Below are 21,629 nucleotides of genomic sequence, written 5' to 3' on the forward strand. Positions count from 1 at the left end.
AAGTCTGACAAGATGGCGACTCCCGTAGGCGACGATTGCATCAAGTTGAGAGAACAGACCCCGAAGGGTATGCTACTCCATTTTTTATACAGTCTACGAAATGACCTTATCTATCAGCTAACGTCACAAAGCAGCCAACGCCAGATTAATGCAGCTGACTGTCTAATGTTAGCTTGCTTGCTAATGTTAGCTCAGAAAAACCTAAGCCGGCTATGGCTCAGCTGCGCGACATAAATCTGTTTTCAGTTACTTTGTGACGTTGGCTGGTGGAGTGAATTGCAAACAGCAAGCTAGGGATAGAGTAAATATGATTGCTATTCACTACAATGTACTTTATTTACAACATTATACCAACATGATATCAATTATGTTCAGTCTCACTGTTTTGCCTGGTACTCCTAGCAGCTTTAGAGTGTGTGAGCATACAGGTGTGAGCAACAGGATGCTGACTGAAATTCACTAACGGGCACTGGTGTCGCTTATAAAAAGGGTTTCCGAAAGGACTACAGACAACCTTTTAAAGCTATTGGATAGGCAATATGGTGGTGGAACATTTCCCCCAAAGTCCAAAAGTTATCTGGACTTTCCATGTGCCTTTCTGCAGCATAGAAGAAAAATGCTGTAAGGCTGAGGTGTTATGGGAAATTTACAAGAAAGGGACCCAAAAAGAAGCTGCTGAATTAATGTAGCACTCAAGTGCATATTTAAGATAGAGATAGAGAGAGAGTTGGCTCAGGTGTCTCACAGAACTCCTTACTGCTCGGGCTAAAAGGGAGCTTACCTATATTCCCTGGGTTCTATGTTCCCCAGGGGAATCACTGCAGCTCCCTTCCAACTTTTTTTTTTCCTATGATCCCCGTTCTGTTATTTTTTCCACAATCAGTGCCAAACTCAACGTGTTTCACACAAAAACCTAACCCTGACAAAATGCTGAATTAAATCAGCGAAGCCATATGCTTATGCGACCTGGGAACATAGGGATGACCCTGGCTAAACAGTCAGACTCAGGTGAATGCGGTGCAGAATGTATGTTTGAGTTTGCACCTCAGTAGCAAATGTGGTCCTACAGGTCAGAGCCTTTAACACTTGTGAAACTGCTTACTAAAACCCATGACTGATCAGAGTTAACCACAGTAGCTGTCTTTTTTGGGATAATGAAGCTGCATGATTTCTGCTAATTATGGCTGACTGTTTTCCTACCAGGGAGTGCTGGAAGTCTTGAAATGTATCAAAGCACATAAATTAGTTAGGTAAACTGTAAACAGCAGGGAGACTATTTTGCTCCTGCCAGCCAGAGCTCTGATCTGAGGTTCCCAGAGGAAGAACTCACAACATTGCTGTATACTTGAGTTTGTTTGTTTGTTCTAATTAAAGGAGAAAATGTGAGGGCTGACAATAGTTATTTAACTTTGAATGTTGAGAAAAAAGTTTTTAATAGGTTCTTGTGCTTTTTGTGAGGCAATTTAAAAAAGAGGAAAGGGAGAAAAGGTAAACAGAAATCAGCTGTTACCAGTCAATAAGAATGATTTTCATATTTAAATAATGATGCAACTAAAAGCACAAATAAGTAGAAGAAGGGATTACACGATGTCTACACAAGACCTGTTTCAGCTGCATCTCATGTGTCTGAGGGAATGTATAGGCTTCAATTTAGGGCGATAAGGGTGATAATTCAATATGATCATTTATTGTCTTTCAATGGAAATGATAGTTTAAAAAAAATCATGTTGAGATTTTGTGATACAAAATTGCGTTCTCTTTAATGACAATAACAAGCACATTAAGTCAAACTTCTCAGATGATTTTCTCTGAAATACCTCAGGGAATGTCATTTGACAGTTTTTTATGGAAGAATGATGGCAATATTTACACCATTTGGAGGGCGCTTTACACTCATATCTTCATTTTGCTTACTAAAATAAAAAAAAACGACTAATTTCTTTTCATTTGTTAAGCATTATCTTTGCCATGGTTATTCCAGGTGTATACTATTTATTGAAGTATCTTTGTGAAACCTTTGGTGTTCACTGTGCTTTGTTGGGCTGTGGACACTCTGGAAACGATCTCTCAGTGCATGGCAGATCCAATGTAGATACTGACAGAACACTGCCGCTAATGGGCTGCTCAAATGCTGCTGTAGATATAAATCCTGAGCAAACAAGGTGTTCGGGTTTTCAGTCTGATTTAAATGTAGTGCGGCCTACTGCGAAAACAGTGACACAAATGAACTGCAAGGCGAGATGACAAAACACCCAACTCAGATATCACTTGTTCTTGGGCATCCACCAGCATCACACAGTGCTCATCAGAACACCCACACCTTCTCATCCATCTAACTCTTTCTCCAAGGACCAGTTGGCTAGATTTAGGTGGAGATCTGTAACTGGAATTTGACAAACAAATAATCATATTTCTCTTCGTGGTCAGTTATAGTATGCATTTTTATTGTATTCTGCGCTTAAGTCGTCCAGCTTTAGCAAATAATTGCCAACACGGCATCAGAAACACAAACAATCAGAGGAAACAGCTATTCTGAAAAATTCCATTTTGCCAATTGGAAACTAGCTCGACATTGGCAGAGGTTTTGGCTCCATCAAGTGCCTGTTAGTGTGATATTGTTCTTTGAAACACAGTGACACCCTCATTTGGAATGGATAGAGTTATCATTTTGAAAGTATTCGAAAGCCTCCACATTTTTTTAAGTTAATGTGCAACATATTTTTGTCTTGAAAAACCCCTTCAGAGAGTTAAAAAAACATTTCAAATGAGAAGTTTTAGTGTGATTTTTGTTCAAAAATATGTCTCAGTTGACAGATAGCATGACATGAGCTGATGTTCTTTGAATAGGAAGTTACTACAACTTCCATCCATCTTTCCATCCTCAACCGCTTGTCCCTAATGGGGATTGATGATGCTGGAGCCGATCCCAGCTGAGTCATCAATGAACCAAACGTGGGAGGAAGTCGAAGAACCCAGAGAGAACCCACGCAAACACGGGGAGAACATACAAACTCCTCACAGAAGGGCCCCAGCCCAGATTCGAACCTGGAGCCCTTTTGCTGTGAGGCGACAGTGCTAACAACCACACAACCCTGCTGCTCCTGTGTCTAAATGTGTCCTAGTTAATTTCCTGTTGCACTGAATGTTAATGACATCAGCTGACAGGAAGTTAACAAGGACCAAAACTTTGACCTAGCAATGGAATTCTGTTGAAAAGGTCTATACAAATGCTATGCTACTGTATATAATTAAAGCCATAAATTCACAATGCATTTGCACAGGGAATTCAATTAGATTTAGTCAAATACAGGTGCTTTGTCCAACTCGATCTGATACCGTTGCAAAAAGCACCCTTGAGCATCTGTATGAAATGCTCCTGGCTTTTAACTGTAAACCCATCCTCTTCAATATTAGACACTCAGAACAAGTCATTTAGAAGTAAGAGAAACAAACATGTTCTATGTAAAGTTAGAGTGGAGTAATGGAATCCTGAGCAGAAAATGCAGTCACTCTCGGTCTGAGGGTGTTTTAATCCTAGTTAATCCTAGTTTAATCCTAGAAAAACATCACCACTTTTTCATGTATTGGGGAACTGTCTGTGAGAGCCGTGTGGAGTCAATCCCACCCTACATTTTTGTTTTCAGTATTTCAAGTACAGCTCCATTAAGTTATGTTATTTTAGTTATTTACTAAACCTAACCAGGTGGTTTTGTTTGAATTCACAACAATAATCACGTGTTCCAAGTGTTTATAATTGAGACTGTAGTGGAGCGTAATGCCAACGTGTCCGTACATGACGAACTGGGATGAGAACAGGTTGTTGTATTTGGGACTTGTATCCTCTTCGGCAAATCTGCTCTTAAATAGGATTGTAGGACAATTACAACTGTTAATATCTGAAACCACTGTGTATCATATTACCTTTTTTTTGTCCTACTAAAATAAACCACCGTCATTTTTGTTAGATCATCCTTCGGACAAATCGTGCAGTAACACAATCCATTCATGAGATTCTAAAAGGAACTAAAACCTGCCCTCAGTTTAACTACAGCTCTGGCTGTCGCAGTAATTTAGCTGAGCATAACCACAGCAGTGGAGACCTTAAGAGGGTATTTTGTGTGTCGCTAATGAATTCCCTCATAATACTGTCAAATCAGTTGCCACGAGATGTCCTTTAACTAACTGCATCACACTAATTATCCCTGCTGAGAGGACATTAACAGAAAATGAATAGTCAGTGGGAATGTCTTTTATAACATAATAACCCATTTATGACTCTGTTGGGTTTTGCTGAACTATAATTCCTGTCTGTCATCATCTCTTTGGCAAACACATGAGTGGCTACTCCACAATGGATCTTCTCTATTGATATCGGAGCAAGATAGAGAACTCTCTCTTTTGTTTTGTAAAACCTTGAACATCAGTGGAAGTTTCTTAAGCTGGTAAAATGTTTCCAGAATGAAGGTCTTTAACACCTGCAGGTGTCTAAGAAGCACAAGTTCAATCAACCATGTGCTTGTCCTAGCTTAAACCCTGGTGAGTCCCCAGTGCCAAGCCGCTCGCAGATGGCACCTCCCTCGCTGTGCCCATCGACTGCATCTGCTATGCTACAAATCAATATTGCTGGGCTACGGAGAGGGGAGAGGGCTGACGGAGCAGAGAAGTCAGGAAGATCAGGAGGGAGGGTTAGGGATATTGGGTTGTTAATGTAGGTAACAGAAAAGACAGATTGAGGAGCAAAATGAAAGAGATGGAAACAGATAGGGAGGGGATGGAAAGAGCAAAGAGGGGGAAGGATGATTAACGGTAAAACACTAGTGGGTTGAAAGGAGGGAGACAGCTGGAGGATGAAGACAACTGCAGCAAAGAGGATGGAGACACGGAGCTGGAGGGACCGAAAGAAAATAAATGGTGTCTCTTTTAGAAGACACACAGGGACAGAAGAGTGCCACCCAGAGGGGACGGCTAGGGAAAGGAGGACAGAAAAATGGGAGGAAGGCAGAAAAAACGGAAGGAAGTAGGAGGAGGAGGGGGGAGGAAGCATCCCAGTAGGGGTTTCCGCAGGGTGAACTCAGCCTGAGTGCGAGGCGTGGTGCAGAGCTGAGCCGTGCTGAGCAGTAGGTCCTGAATTATTAAACACAATATTTTGCAGCAAACGGCTGTAGCCATGTTGGATGTGTCTGCTGAGGGGCCAAGGATTGTGTGTGCATTTGGGAGGGGGGAGCTCAGATGTACGTTTTGTGATTGAAGGCAATATATTTCACGCTCTTTGCCTAATGGTTTTACTTTTGGATGTTGTTTCTCATCGACTTTTTTTTGTTTGTGTGCATGTGTGTGTTTCTGGTCATCAGAGGGAGTGTATACGCCCATTTAGAGCCACTAATTAATGAGGAAGCAAAGTCCTAAGGGCCTTTGTTTAACTCCCTGCCCCAGTGGAGAGCAACCATCAATTTAACACACACGCACACACACACACACACACACACACACACACACACACACACACACACACACACACACACACACGGTAATGGGTTTGTACAGATAAATACTTACTCCCTATTTACACTTGTCATTCAACCCTGTATCCTAACAATGACATTTAAACATTATGACATTGTTGTGGTTATTACATTGTGGTTCAAAACCTAATGGATGCCTTGTTCAGCGGCAATATCTTTTGGAATGAAAGCCGAGGTCGGAGGCATTATGTTTTTGGGTTCTTCTTGTGAACATGATTTTTCAGGAACTATTGGAGGGATTTACTTCAAGTGTAGCACACATGTCCACTTGGACTCAAGGATAAACTGATTAGATTTTGGAGGTCAAATATTAAGGTCACTGTGACCTCATGTCTTTCCGTCTCATTCTTGTGAACGTCATATCTAAGAAACCCCTGGAAGGATTTTTAAATGTGGCATTAACTGAAGGAACTGGTGAGATTTAGGAGGTCAAAGGTAAGGTTCAGTGTGACCAACTCATTTTCTGACATAACTCATGATGAGATAAGATATTCCTTTATTAGTCCAACAAAGGGGAAATGTCTGTTTCACAGCAGCAAAATGGATAGCACGCATAGAAGCATCAGTGAGAAACAATAAATTGTAGAAAAATATAGAAGAAAAATATGAACAATATAGACACAGGAAAATATAAAATATAGGAATAACAGGAACAATATACACAGAGTTTTTAAGTATTTTAAAAAGAAGAACTCATACTACTAATACACACCATTTCATACAAATGGGATAAAAAAGATGGAGTTCAACTTCACTGTGACATCATAATGTTTCTATTATTCAACGCCATGACTCAGGAACAGAAGGGGAGACATTTGCCGGAAGCTGAATTGGTGACACTAACCTCGAAACTGTGCTGATTGTGTAAATCTGTGCTGTCAGGTTAAAGATGTGTGTAAAGAATTCATATTTTGCCCCCCCAAAAAATACACTGGATACATTTTATTGAATTCCTTCAAAGTCTTCACTACATAGATTATAAAAGTCTGGACAAAATTGGCGGAGGCATACAACTTCAAGACAGTAATTTTAGTTCTGTATTAAGCCATACCACAATATTTTAACGATCTTAACCAATGTGCTTTGTTGCCTAATCATAATCGTCACTAGTTCAATAATGTTGTAGTCGTTATGAGCAGTATTTATGTATACTGCCGCCCCTTTAGCTGTTCCTTAAATCTGGCAGAAATTGGTAATTCCATCTTGTAACCTAAACTATCTAGATTCCAGTTTTCCATTCCAACCCTGCTGCACAGTGTCAGATGTGACTGGTTTATTTGCATAAAAATTCTGGCTTTAATTATGCATATTTTCCCCTCACTGTCTGCTCTCCGCCCTGATGTCCCTTCCCCACTCGCTGAACCTTTCCCTTGCCTTCTTCCCTTCTCTGTCCAGCTCTCTTAGGCTATGTTCACATTACAAGCACATGTAAGTAGGTGGTAAGTAGTAATGAGTAACGTGGACACAAAAATCAGATATCTTTTTTCAGATCAGATCTGGGCCACTTTCATATATGGTCCTAAATCGAATGCCAGCTCTTTCCAAATCATCATCATCATTTTTCCAGATCACAGTGTTCCGCCGAGCCCCGCCCTACTGTGCTGTGATTGGCTAGTACTCCTTGCCTCAGTGAATCCTTATGATTGGATGCTATGTAGATATACGTTGACAGCTCCGTTTGGCTCATTTTAGTTAAGAAAGCTAGCTACCTAGCTTGTTAATCAATCAAACTATTTTCATAGCATTTGTCATACATTTGAAATGCAACACAAAGTGCACGGAAAATAGCTTGCCAATGCCATCATAATGTCATGCTTCACTTGTTACAGTAAATGTGCTGAACAAAGTTATCACTCATCTGGGGATACCAGTGTGCTTTACTATGCTGTGACGAGCGTGTGAATGAAGCATTACGTTGTTTAACTTTACTTATTTAGCGCTTTCACTCGCTAATTCCACCAGTCTTTAATGATACACTGAATTTTTTTTTTAAATAGCCAAACAGTGAGCTGTGGGCCAGCTGAAGAGCTGGTCCCTCCGCCCCCTTCACTGGGAGGACAGCAGACGGTCGGAGATGGAGACCTTAACAGCTGTTGCTATCGTTGCTACATCTGTCAGCTGTGCTACAGCCGCCACGCACTGATGTTTTTTGTCGTTGTTCAAATGCGCATGTGAGGTTTCAGGGTAGAGGTCTGGTCACACCATAGACTTGCTGATGGTAGATATGGGTCACTTGAAATCGAGCAGTCTAGGCAGAAAGATCGCAATTGAGGGAAAAAAAAAAATCATAGCTGAGCATTAAGCCCTGAAATGTGAACGTAGCCTTCTCTCTCTGGCTTTTTCCTTACCCGTCTCTCTGTACCATGAACCTTCTCATCATTACATTGTGAAAACAACGGTTCAACCACATAGCACAGCAATGTAATGAACTGCTTTTAAAGCATACCACTATACTGCAGACACTTTGCTACCCTCCCCTCATCATTGGACTGGGAAGTGGTTTTCCTCAACTTCAATAGTAAATGTGTCTGTTGGGAAAGAAAATCTCAGAGCTAACACAGATGAATCCTCTCTCGAGTCACTGACTGGCAGTGTGAGAGTGGCTGTGACACCTCTCTCAGGTCTTCTCTCTCTCTCTCTTTTTCTCTTTCACTTTATTCATATCTAACTGTATGTTTCTGCTGCTCTCTCTGTGTCGCTCTGTATCTATCTGCTTCTCTGTATACCTCGTTCTTCAATTTCATTTTATCATCAAATCTGTATGCTTTATTGGCATGAATGTCAGATGAACAATATTGCCAAAGTCTAAAAGATAATACGGTTCATTAATGAGATGACAGAATAATATTTACAAACGTAAAAACAATAAACTCAAATATATAGAAAGAAACATGATAGAGCTCAGGTTTACTGTATCTCTCCTCCTCAGTCCCTGTCTTCCAGATTATTCCTTCCCTCCTTGTGATGTAATTAAATTAAATTAAACACATCCCTGAATTGAGTTCTTGCCCTTGAGGAATAGAGGAGGATGTTATTACATTTCAGTTTGGCTGCAAATTATGCTCCTAATTTGACTCCTTTTTTTTTCTCATACAGTCAACAGCAGCGGTGTTTTGACGAGTGATGCAATCGAAAGCCAGTGCAGAAATGTTCTGTCTGGACCTACTGTATCTGTTAGCAGACAATTGGAAACACAAACATGAGCTCAGTTTATCTCTGTGGATTTTGGCAGTTATTATTCAACATTATAGTTTCTGTAACAATACTTCTGTATTGGATTTAGAAAACTATAGCTCTTATAAGGCCTTTGCACACCAAGTTATTTTTCATCTGAAATTGTCACATTTCAAAACTAAAATCGTCAATCAGGATGTCGGAAAGATTAGACAGTAGTGATTGGGCTCTAAGAAGCTAAACGATAGCTTCTTGCTAATGTCACTCATTCATTAGCCTCAAACGGTTCTAGCACTACCTGTTATACCCACAAAATGTATTCAGTTTTTAGCAGGCTTTGATTTTCATTTCACAAACTGTGGTGAGAGAGTAGTTCTTACGCCATATGATGCCACTTCTGTATTTTCTAGGCCATGCTAGAAGAAATAGCTGCTGTTACCTTTCACTCTACCTACATTATGTAATAGTTGTTCAATGGTTTTGGTTAATGATGAATAGTAATGAATGAAGGCTCAGTGAAACTGACAATAAATATCATGTCTGTCTAGTTCATCCATTTCTAACATTCCTTTTCTGTTCTTGTTTGTAGATATTTCTGTCCATGAAGATAGATTTTCAGAATGGCAATGTCAGTCAGTAACTAAACTGACACTAAACCAGTTTGGTTTAGACTGAAAAGGCATATATCCATCAACTGACATTTTTACACACATCCATGCTCCCCAAAGGATAAATTCTGACTTGTGTAACTCCACATTTTTAATCAATACTGAAATGTCTCGGCAACTATTGGATAGATTGTCATCACATTTGTGTCTCGCATTCATGTCCCTCTCAGCATGAATTGTAAGAACTTAAGTGATTCTCTGACTTTTCATCTACAGTATCAGCATCATCTGGTGAAAGTTTTACTTTGTGCTGTACTTGGGTTTATGACCAAATACCTGCGAGACTAATCTCATCTGCAAGTTTTACCCTGTTAACATGCTGGACAAAGATGATGGTAGCATTGTTATGCCCTGGCCTAGTGGTAACCTGAGCATAACACGAGTGCTCCCATTTAGCTCAAAGCACAAGTGTTGAATGACTACAACCTCACAGAGTGGCTGATGTGGCAACCTGAGCATGCATCAGGCAGAAACTGAGGGAAACAACTGAAAAATGTTCCCTAGTGGGGCATTAGGGGGAAATGAGTAAGTTTTGGATGTTTTTATGTCAAATAGGGGGCAGAGGGTACACTTAAAGCTCCTATCTCATACTCATAACCCATATTTCAATCACCTTAAACTAAGGACAGAATAACTCAAGCATTATTAATACTTACATATAATAAGTATTAAAATTGTGTGTATGATGTATGGCAGGTCCTCAGCACCCCCGCAGTCTGGTTTGGAATTAATGTCCGATCAAATGCTGCTCCGTCTAGCTTCTTCTTATAATGGGTGCCAAGTGAGAGAGAGAGAGAAGGAGAGAGAGAGAGAGAGAGAGAGAGAGAGAGAGAGAGAGAGAGAGAGAGAGAGAGAGAGAGAGAGAGAGAGAGAGAGAGAGAGAGAGCGAGAGAGAGAGAGAGAGAGAGAGAGAGAGAGAGAGAGAGAGAGAGCTAAGTGTTGGCACTAGCCCTGGTTCTTGCACAACTCACTGATAATAAGGGTTTCACTGCTGCCAAGTCTTAACTATTGCTATGACTTTGCAGGACATCTGAGTGGACTATAGGGAATAGAATTAAAGAAACAGAGTGAACAGCAGTTTGCTATAAATCCTTATAAGGTTTAGGATTAGTTTTCTTATAATTAATAAAGCAACATATTAAAGCAAAGATCCATATTATTCGGAAGGACACATTTAGAGCACACTCTCCCGCTGCCTTCTTCTATCCTCCCTCTACCGCTCTATTCCCCTCTTCTCCTTTCCTCTCCTGTTTCCCCAGTCTTGTTAGCACTGGTCACGCATACTTGCCTCCCTGATTAACTAACAACCCATGTTACACCGAACAGTGTCAGCTCTCCCCGAGAGAGGCATCGATTTGCTGGCAGGCGGTAACCACACAGAGGGCTGGCACATCAAAATAAGAGCAGAAACTGGAGAAATGATTGACAGCCGGGCGAAGTAACCTCGGTATTTTCAAATTAGTTGCCAATATTGAATCGAGAGAAATCTTTTTGGCCCAATGACCACACACTGCAGTTTTTGAATACTTCATGTTTAAATGATGGCAGACAGTAGAATTAGGCTCAAGGTGATGAAGCTGGTGATGAAGCCAAGGGGTCTTAAATGTTTCCCTGATGAGTTTCTCGACAGATGACACAGACACAGAGAGAGGACATCTGTTCTTTAGGGAACTAAAACATAGCAGTGTGTGTGTGCTTCCTCAAGTGTTGATTAATGTTACAGCTGACTCACTGCATCGCTTATTACACTACTATTTGATTTAGGCACATATCACTATATCTAACCACTGCATCTAATTTCCTAGTAATGCTGAGTCTGTATGATAACACGCTCCACATTAGATCATATAGTACGTACATACAGTGCAATATTATGATGACAAAATGTTACACATGGCCTTGAAGTTGCAAAAGGATGACATGGTTTTCCATGATCACAGACATGCTGTATTCAGTTTAGAATGTATGGAACATATATGTACAGACATTTGTACACCAGATTGGAATTCCTCTATGCAAAAAAAAAACTTCTACCAACTCAGCATTCGAAGCCAACATATATCTGCTTATAATCAATGTGTTAATTAGACATAACGTGCAGTTGTACTTGAGGTGTGTGCATTACGCACAGGATGAAAACCGCAAAACTAGGCTAAACTCATGACAGTTTATGGGTCAGTGCTTCTCAGCCAGCAGGCTCTCAACTCCTAACAGAGGCTCTCTTGGAATGTAGACGGTCACACATAGAGGCTTTCAGATCCAAGAGCCAATTATCATAAAGGTCACAACCTACCACATCACTGGATGCATGCTCATTAACCTTAAATGTCTGTGAGGATAACACAGTGTGCATATGGGTTCAAGGAAGGAAAGAGAGACCTTTTAGTTTACTTTTTTAAAGGGAAATACTAGCTTGAATCCTTGAACACCTAACAAGTGTGTAATTCCAAACAGGGCAATCGGGTGTCCCTGCAGCAAAATACTAAGCATTAGAAACTACACACCAGGGTGGGATTATGGTTGTCAAAGGCAGATCTTTAGAGCAGGGGTGGCTAAGTTAAACGCTCAGTACCAGAAAATATCCGTACAGTTTACAGGAACAATGGTATACACATACTTGTTTGCAGCTGCACGCACTCGTGCAAACAAGCCCACTAACATCTGTTTGCACGTGTATGCCATCTGCATAGAAGAGGGGTCAGGGGGTCCTATTGACTCTTCGGCCAGAACATGAAGAGTCAGTGTCTCTTTTCATCCCACACTGATGACCCACAATATTCAACACTCAATCCCTGGTGTCTACTTTTTATATAAAAAAAACAGCAGATGAATCAAATACAATCAGATCAAATCAAAAATCCAGATTATCTTTCATTTATGCCAGTGTTGAAATAACGTAGTTTCTTGATACTTGGCTGTGTGCCAATGAAGTGAGACACTTAGTAAGACACTACTACTGTCTTCAAGACTTTTAGTTTATGACAAGAACACAGCGAAACACAAATTGTGAAAGGCAAAAAGAAGACGATATATTAGAAACTTGATTATTTTAAGATATGAAATCTTGTGTTGTTCGTAGTCATACTATGTCTCTTTTTTTGCCCTTTTTCTCCTTGTGTCTTTGCAGGTCTCTTTTTAGTGGTTTAATCTTTGTGGTGCATCTCTTCCTGGCCGGCTGGTATACACTCACCGGCCATATTATTAGGTGCACCTGGTGCTTAATAAAGTGTCAGTGTGGTCTTCTGCTGCTGTTCCCTCCATGTAAAGTAGGTGGTGTTGTGTGTTCACAGATGCTCTCGTGCATTTATCTGTTGGAACCAGTGGATATTTGAGTTCCTGTTGCCTTTCTATCAGCTCCAACCAGTCTGGCCATTCTCCTCTGACCTCTGGCATCAACAAGGCATTTGTGCCCACAGAACTGCCGCTCACTGGATCTTTTCTCTTTTTCGGACCATTCTCTGTAAAAACCCTAGAGATGGTTGTGCGTGAAAATCCCAGTAGATCAGCAGTTTGTGAAATACTCAGAGCAGCCCGTCTGGCACCAACAACCATGCCACGTTCAAAGTCACTTCAATCACCTTTCTTCCCCGTTCTGATGCTGCTTTGAACTGCAGAACATCCTCTTCACCGTGTCTACATGCCTAAAGGCTGATTTGAAACTTGCGTTAACAAGCAGTTGGACAGGTGCACCTAATAAAAAGTGGCCGCTGAATGTATTTGTCTTCAGCGTATTCTCATCAACATCACAAAATATGAGATTCTATTTTAATGCTGTGAAGCAGGTTTTTATTAGGGTTGGGTACCGTTTACATTTGAACCGATACCAGTACCTGGGATTTGGTACTGGTACCCAATTGTATATTTTTCTGTACTTTAGTCTCTTAAAAATGTAATTTCTTTATCAGGTTGCAGCTCAGTCATTTTATATTGATTGCATAATAAATAAAACAAATTAGGTCCCATTGATAGACATAGAAAACAATCAAATACAGTACAACAGTTTACTTTTAGCATTATTTTCCAAGGACAAGGTCGAATCAACAAACTTTGTTATCAATAGTACATTAAAAGCCTGGAATACTATAAAAAAAATTCTCCATCAAGAAAAAGGACCTTCTTGGCACATAGTGATCTGGAATAATCCATCAATTTATATACAGAGTACGCTACACTGGGAAACATGGATAACAGGTGGAATTCAAAAGTTGTCAGATGTAATGAAGTACAACACTGTGGTACCTTTCAGTGTATTAAAAAGTAAACATAACCTTAAAGGTACAGAATTATTTAGGTATATGAAACTACAAAAACTGCATTACTTGCAACTTTGACTTGGGTAAGAACACCAGTCCTAAAATATCCAATATTTTAAGCAAAAGCGACAAAAAGAGGGCAGATTGGTTCTACGTACAATTCGCTGATAAGTACGGAAAACAGTGATACATTATTAGAGAGTATATATAAGAAGTGGAGTGAAGATTTAGGCATTGATGTTAAAGAAAAATGGAAAGAATGCTTGTCACTAACATACAAATTAACCACTAATGAAAATCTGCGCCTAATACAGTTTAAGATTATGACAAGAGTATACTATACTAGAGATAAAATGAGCAAGTTTGATAACTCGTTTTGTCAGATAAATGTTTAAAATGCAACCTATATGGGGACTTTCTTTGTATTGCGAGGGTATTAAGAAGATATGGGAAGGCATAGAGAGTTGGCTATTTAAATATACTAAGAGGAATATAATTATCTCTCCGAGAAAGTGAATTTTTCATCCTCAAAAAACTAATATTGCAAAACTGGAAGAATAAGGAAGCACCTTCATTAGAGAATCGGAAGGCCTTGATGAAGTACTACTTGTGTACTGAAAGATCAGTGCACACAGTGGGAGTAGGTCTGTTCGGCCAATTATAAGTATTGAGGGAAACATTAAACATAAATATAGAGATGAAATCTTGATGTGACTCTGACTTTGATGGAATTCTGAAATTGTTCCTTTTTTGTTGTTGTTGCTTTTTGATGTTCTTCCTGTTACCAATTTATGATACCCACAGAAATTAATGAAATAAAAATCTCAGTTGTAAGAATAAGTACAAACATATTTATCTTTTCTGCTTTTTGTCATTTGTTTATAATATTTTATACACTACACAAAATAAAAGCTCTCTCAAACCCATCTTTACAACCTGGTCATTCTGTCACCAGGGCATAGAGTGTGTGTCCCAGAGGAAGTGTAACCACACCGCAACCTCTTTCTACCCCTCATTATAATATATTATATTATATTACATGCAGAGGAGTGCATTACTTTTCATAGTTATATGTATGAAGAGTGAATGAGGACCGCCTGGTCTCTTCGAGTGACATTTTCCAGGTGAAGGCACAGAGTCCCCTGACACTTAAGTCCCCTGGGCCTGTGCCCAGTAGGCTGGTTTAGTAATCCATTCATGCTCCAGGTAAGTCGGAGGCCTGGTGGAGCTCCAGAGATTCAGCTCACCGTGTGTGTGTCTGTGTGTGTGTGTGTGTGTGTGTGTGTGTGTGTGTGTGTGTGTGTGTGTGTGTGTGTGTGTGTGTGTGTGTGTGTGTGTGTGTGTGTGTGTGTGTGTGTGTGCGTTTGTGCGATACAGAGAGAGAGAGAGAGAGAGAGAGAGAGAGAGAGAGAGAGAGAGAGAGAGAGAGAGAGAGAGAGCTTGTTCGTGAGAGAGAAGACAATTGAGAAAGAGGTCATATAAGAAAGAGAGGAAGACCCTGGGTGAAAGTCTCTGAGACAGAGTGAGACAGACAGCATATGTGTGTGAGTGTGTGTGGCCAGTCATGTGTTACACACCCAGTCTGACTAGTGCCATCTGCCTTGTATCAGAGGTCTGTCTGGGACTGCCCTCCCTTCTCCACTCTCCTTTTCACCTTTTTTTTTTCTTACGTTCATTTCTTTTTACCCCTTTCTTCTCTCTTTTGTGCTTATATTTCAGGCTCAAGCTGATCTTTTTCACCTTAGTGATACTGTAAGCATTGAAAGAAAGGAACAGTTGTTAACTTATGTTAAATATGCATTAGTGTATGGCAAAATGCAACAACAATGAATATATAGAAGGGGGGGAGGAAAACAATGAAGGAGATATGTTACAAAGGTGGTCAGAATCTGAGAGACTAGGAGAAAATAGTTGGAAGGTGACGAACACGAAGAATGAAAAAGGGAGAAAGAGAGGAAGAAAATGAAAGCTCTGTTCAAACCAACTGCCAGCTTAGCCTCAAATCTCCTGTTACCATGGTGATTTAACTGCCGATATGCTTTCCCCCCGAGACTCTGTCCTGAAAACACAGGGGGAGAGAGGAAGAGGGAGAGTAACACAAGGACAGGCAGAAGGGCAAAAAAGCACAGGTGTGCCCGACAAGGACTGTGTAAAATAGCCTTATAACATTCAGCCTTCCAAACCCTCATCTTGCCATGCTTAAACGGAGCCTAAAAAGCTTGTTATAAAAATGTTTTTGTTGACCATTTAATATTAATGTCACTGTTATGTTGCCAAGTTTAGATCTTGAATTTTATAAAGAGAAAACCTTACTTCAAATGACAATACATACATGCAAAATGTAAAGGTCCACTTGACCATTTTTTTCTCTTAGGTTCAAATTACTGTTCTTCGAAAGAATAATTACCATAGAATGTATAAAATATGGATCGTCTCTGTGACGTTACCCATAGGTTTCTGAAGAGCCATTTTGAAACTCGTTGTGGGCAGCTCAGGCCGCGCATCTTGGTACTGCCTGACTCCGCCTCCTCTCCAGGCTAATCCAAAACGGGCAAATAAGTGGAGCGTGGACAGAGCTGAAATGGGCCAAATTAAAGTGTAATCAAATCAAATAAGCCATCGAGACAGTTTTTTACATGTAACAACTATTAACAGAAAAATCCTGGAAAGTCGCTAAGAGCCGGACGTGGCTAACACTGATTAGCTCGGGGCAGTACGGTGAAGGCATTAAAACAGCTTTTTTAACCACTAATACTGCTCAAAATAACACCAAACCTCTGCAGTAGCATGATAAGAGTCCCTACACATAAAACGAAGAACCAATAACGTAGTTAGCAAACCCGGAACCTTTTATTAAAATAGTGTTTTGAAAGACTGGCCCCTGTATCTGCTCCTCGCGTAGTAAAGTCCATTCAAGTCGATTACCAAATGCAATCCAAAAGGAAGGAGCCCATTCAATGATTCCAGGCCACAGCGAAAAATGTCACTCTCTTTGCAGCGTAAACATTCTTCGTCGGTGCCCATGGGCTCACAGTACCAACAGGCACACTAAAAAATGCCCGCACACTGAGACTGATGCTACCCTGATGCTACCTATACTTGTAGCTCCTTCCAGCAACAGATGCAGCCACTGCAGGGAAATTTGCTATCCGGGACTTTTCCAAACCTTTTACCATCTATTTTTAACTTATATTTCACCAAACTTGGACTGGATAAAAGCACAACTTCAAACGAATGGTTTTTAAAATTATCTCATCTTAAAATATCTAACTGATTATCTACTATATTTATAGACTATTTATATAGAACATTTCCGGTGTTAATGTTGCATAAGGTGAGCTCAAAAGTCATCTCAAAGTCAATACATACCTATCTCGTTTAGTATAATTCTGTCTATCAGAGTGGAGCAATGAAGTAATGGAAACTGAAATAAAAACACTTAATAATCCTGGAATGTTTCGTCATGTAACTGTTTTCCATTTTTCATTATTAACTGATGTATTCTGTTCATTATACATGATATGTGATGCATTGTGTGTGCAGGTAAATGTAAATATGGATCACATATAGTAATGTATCTTCATTTACGAGTAATGAAGCCACTAATGTCACATTACTGCAGCATAAACCCGACTACTGAAATGAAAATACATCAGTACTAATTAACTGGTCTCTCTCTCTCTCTCTCTCTCTCTCTCTCTCTCTCTCTCTCTCTCTCTCTCTCTCTCTCTCTCTCTCTAGCTGTATCATTCATGAGACACAGCGCATCAGCCTTTGGATTTGCCGTGAGTTCCACCTCCCTTCTCCCCTCCATTTGCATTGATCAATTAGTCATAACTTTGGTCTCTGTGATGTATTAATGCATCCTGTTACCAAAGTGTTATTGGTCCCTTTGTCTCCAAGGTAACAGGGCAGAGAAGAGGGACTGGGCGTAGACCTCAGGTTGAATGTCAAAATGTCTTTGGTGTTTGCCAAACATGTCTCCTGGCTTTCCCCAAAACACAGCTTTGATTTTTTTTATGCATCATTTAAAGGAAATGATTGAGTTTAATTAGATAAAACACACAAGAGTGAAGTGCAAATGAAATCCTCCACACTCAGGCCAGTGAGAGCGAATATGATGAGCATAGTGTGATTTGAATATTAAAAACCATAATCTGCAGTGCTAGCTATCTGTTTGGGATTTAATTAACAAGTGCTTGCCTAGCTTTAACTCTTTAAATAAAGTAGTTAGAAGCCAATACGTTGATCCAAAATGAGGGGTTAGATTAGAGCAGCTGATATTTGGTAGCTCCAGCTAATATGATGTTGAAAGGTTATATTACTCTATTTGAAAATGAAATGATAATAATCATGGTACAGCTTCAGGGAACATAAGACTTTCTTGAGTCTTCTATGTCATATCATGTTTATCATCATCTTGATTCCTCTGTAAAACATCGATAGCCTCTTGGTCATACAATACATTTTAAAGCAGTCCCAGTTTCACACCATAGCAGTGTATCTTTAAAAGCACAGAGACATCTTAAAGGGGCTATATACAACATTCAGAACATTAATATTGCAGCAAACAACTGCTTGCTATGTAAAGATATATTGGAGTGTGCTGTGTGTGTCCAAATCCCAGTTTGTCTGTTCTTTGTTTTGTTAGCTGATCCGGCCTTACGTGCATGTTAATGCAATGGCGCCCCTTCCTTTTGAAACTGTAGGCTCTCCCTCGCTCTTTTGTGTTCATGTCCCACTGGCTACCTAATTGCCTCTGCTCTGCACCGCGTAAACCTGAGAGAGCGGTGCGCATACGGTGGTTAACACTAATAACATGACATCAGAGAAGCAAATGCACACCCTCCGGTATCTCCCCTGTTGCCATTGTTATACTCTTGACACTGCTAGCACCATTCGCGTGGCTAGCACTCCTGGCTGCTACTATTATTGCATTCCTGACCCAGACTCTGAATTTTGTATAAACTTATAGCCCCTTTAACAACTGATGTGCCTCTTTCTTATATTTTGTTAATATATTATGAAGTGTTTGTATGTTCACAAGATTTTAATTTGAGATTATCTTTACCGTGCTGGTAAAATGACATATGGTATATTTATTTACAATACCACGAATACGATTTTACACATATTGATACATCTCTTTATTGCCTTTGCTGCAGCAAGCAGCTACAGCATTACCTTAAATAAAACTGTAATGACTTGTAAATGAAGACCCTTTCCTTACTGAATTTGTGTTTGTGTTTCCGCTTTAGTTTGATGCCACACTGGACGTCCTGTCATCAGTCATTGTCATCTGGCGCTATAGCAATGCAGCAGCTGTGCACTCTGCACACAGAGAGTATATGTGAGTACCAAACAACATACTGAGTTTAATACATGTTTGATTTATAATGAGACTATGTGATATGGAGCAATTTGGGTTACTCTACTCCACCTGCAATAAAGCAAGAGAGCTACAGCAGTATGAAAATTCTGTCACGTGTTTCCATCTTTACAACAGAGATGCTAAAATGTCCCGTATTGTCTTAATGTTAATTGTTGATTTCATTAGTAAAGAAGAACAGCAAATGGTTATTTAAGTTGATGGTAGCATTACGTTGTTGAATGGAGATGAATGGATGCAAGAGGAGAAGAGCTCATTTCCCTTAACTGACCTTTTTAGTTTGATTATATTGAGCCCAGGAAAAGAAATACAGATCCGTCTCTCATGCCCCAGAACCAGTCCCTGAAGAAGAAGAGAAACACAGATGGATAACAAAGGGAGAGTGCAACATAAAATGTCTTATACTGTAGTGAGGTGTTATTCAACAACAGCTCCAGTGCTCCATGACTCTATTCTCCAAATTAAATACATTTTGGAAACTTTAATTCATTGAAGGGTGAAAGGGAATAGAGCAAACAAGTCAACTTACTATACAGTATGTCACTGTACATCACGGCTAAACATAAGCTTGTTAATCCGTCAGTACATCAATTTGTCTTACAACAGCACCTCTGCTTCGCTCAAAGCTGTCACCTAGGATGGAAGACCGAGCTGCAACTGCTACCTATTTATTAAAACACACACACACACACACACACACACACACACACACACACACACACACACCTGGTTGTACAAATTCACTAGCTTGCACAAAATATTTTTTCTACACTTCAATTCTTATTGTGTACTTATCCAAACGCATAAAAAAAACATGCAACACCCACGCATACATGTACACACATACAAAACAAGAGTGAGACCATGCATTTCATATACACATGCTCTTTTGAATTAGGTTGGGGCAAATGAATTAAGACTGTTTTGGGTGGAGAGTGTTTTTAGGCTTCATTCATTTTATGCCATCTTTCCCCCATTATATTTTAAGTTATGAGATCTGCAAGTAATTTCAAGAACAGTTCCATGGCAGTCTTGTTGATGCACCACTTTCTTGTTAATGCATGCATATTTTACCACATTTAATAGTTGGAACTGGAGTGTATCTAAAATTTAGTATTTTTTAAATGTGTTTCGGAGAGAAGCAGTTCTCAAACAATGCAGACTCAAAAAGTTGCCTTTTCTCAATGAAATGTGACAGATTAGTTATGGCCAACCACCATCCAAATCAGTTCAAAATCACCTCACTGCACCTGTCAGATATTTGGTATGTCCTGTAGTGATATTGGACACAGGTGTTAAATAATAATATCTTTTTTCTATTTCTTCTGGATCAGGGAGGTTGCAACAACATCCAGCTCATTATCCCTGATATTATTATTTTTTTAGATAAATAAACATCACAAAGTGCCGCACTCAAGCACCCTGACGGAAGTCGGCAACTTGTTTATTCTGGTAGCATACAGTGCCCCAAATACACTGTTAGCAGTCTTCTGAATCATCCCAAACACTGCCATCATGTTGAGACATTTGGTTATGAGATTATCTATTTTTAGACATTAAAGTGAAATTCTGGTGTAAAATCCTCCAAAGGTCTTTTTAGGCAAATTGGGTCATCAAATAAGCCATCGAGACAATTTTTTTCATGTATGAACTATTAACCTAGATTTTCCGGAGAGACGCTAACAGCCTGCTGCGGCTAACACGGATAAGCTCGGGTCAGTGAATTGAACACTTTATAACGTCTTTTTTAACCACTAATACTGCTTCAAATAAAACCAAACCTCTATAGTACCATGATAAGAGTCCCTTCACATTAACCGAAGCACCAACAACGTAGTATGTGAACATAGAGTTAAAGAGTGTTTTGAAAGCTGCTCCATTCAAATCAATTACTAAATGCAATCCAAAGGGAAGTAGCCCATTGATGATTTACTCCAGCAAAACACGTTAATGTTGTGGTTTGCTGCAGACACGGTAATCCCTCGAAGCGTCTCGATGTCCAGATTTAAAACAATAAGCCACTGGTTGATCAGAGCACGGTGATCGTACCACTGCATTCAATGTGCATCTTCTGGCAACACACGCCCCTCGCCCCCTGACCCCTGCTCCCTGCCCCCTGACCTCTGAGATCTGCGTAATGTTTCGGTGCTGCAGGGAAAGCTGTGTGGGACATTTCACCAAACTGCAACAAACCACAACGTTTACGTGTTTTGCTGGAATAAATCATCAATGGGATCCCTCCTTTTGGACTGCATTTGGTAATTGCCTTGAATGGAGCAGCTGGTACAGAGGCCAGTAGGTAAGTCTTTCAAAACACTCTTTTAGTCAACTCCATGTTCACATACAAGGTTGTAGGTGTTTCGGTTAATGTGTAGGGACTCTTCTCATGCTACTGCAGAGGTTTGGTGTTATTTGGAGTAGTATTAGTGGTTAAAAAAGACGTTTCATTGCGTCCAACTCGCCGCCCCGAGCTTATCCGCGGCAGGCTGTTAGCAAGTCTCAGAAAATCTACGTTAATAATTCATACACGAAAAAAATTCTCTCGATGGCTTATTTGTTGACCCAATTTGCCTTAAAAGAGCCTGGGATGATTTTACACCTGAATTTCACTTTAAGGGGTCTT

General features: G+C 40.0%; 1 protein-coding gene across 1 annotated transcript in view; it reads left to right on the plus strand.

Moving 5' to 3' along the window:
• LOC310952709 (transmembrane protein 163a-like) overlaps positions 1-21,629 on the plus strand; it is a 66,492-nt gene that overhangs the window by 35,076 nt on the left and 9,787 nt on the right. Inside the window, exons 3-4 of the mRNA XM_083921392.1 lie at positions 17,359-17,402; positions 18,876-18,967. Of these exons, the coding sequence (XP_083777518.1) occupies positions 17,359-17,402; positions 18,876-18,967 (136 nt within the window). The remainder of the gene's footprint in view (positions 1-17,358; positions 17,403-18,875; positions 18,968-21,629) is intronic.

Source organism: Echiichthys vipera (assembly GCF_963691815.1).
Source record: "Echiichthys vipera genome assembly, chromosome: 10".
Classification (NCBI taxonomy): domain Eukaryota; kingdom Metazoa; phylum Chordata; class Actinopteri; order Perciformes; family Trachinidae; genus Echiichthys; species Echiichthys vipera.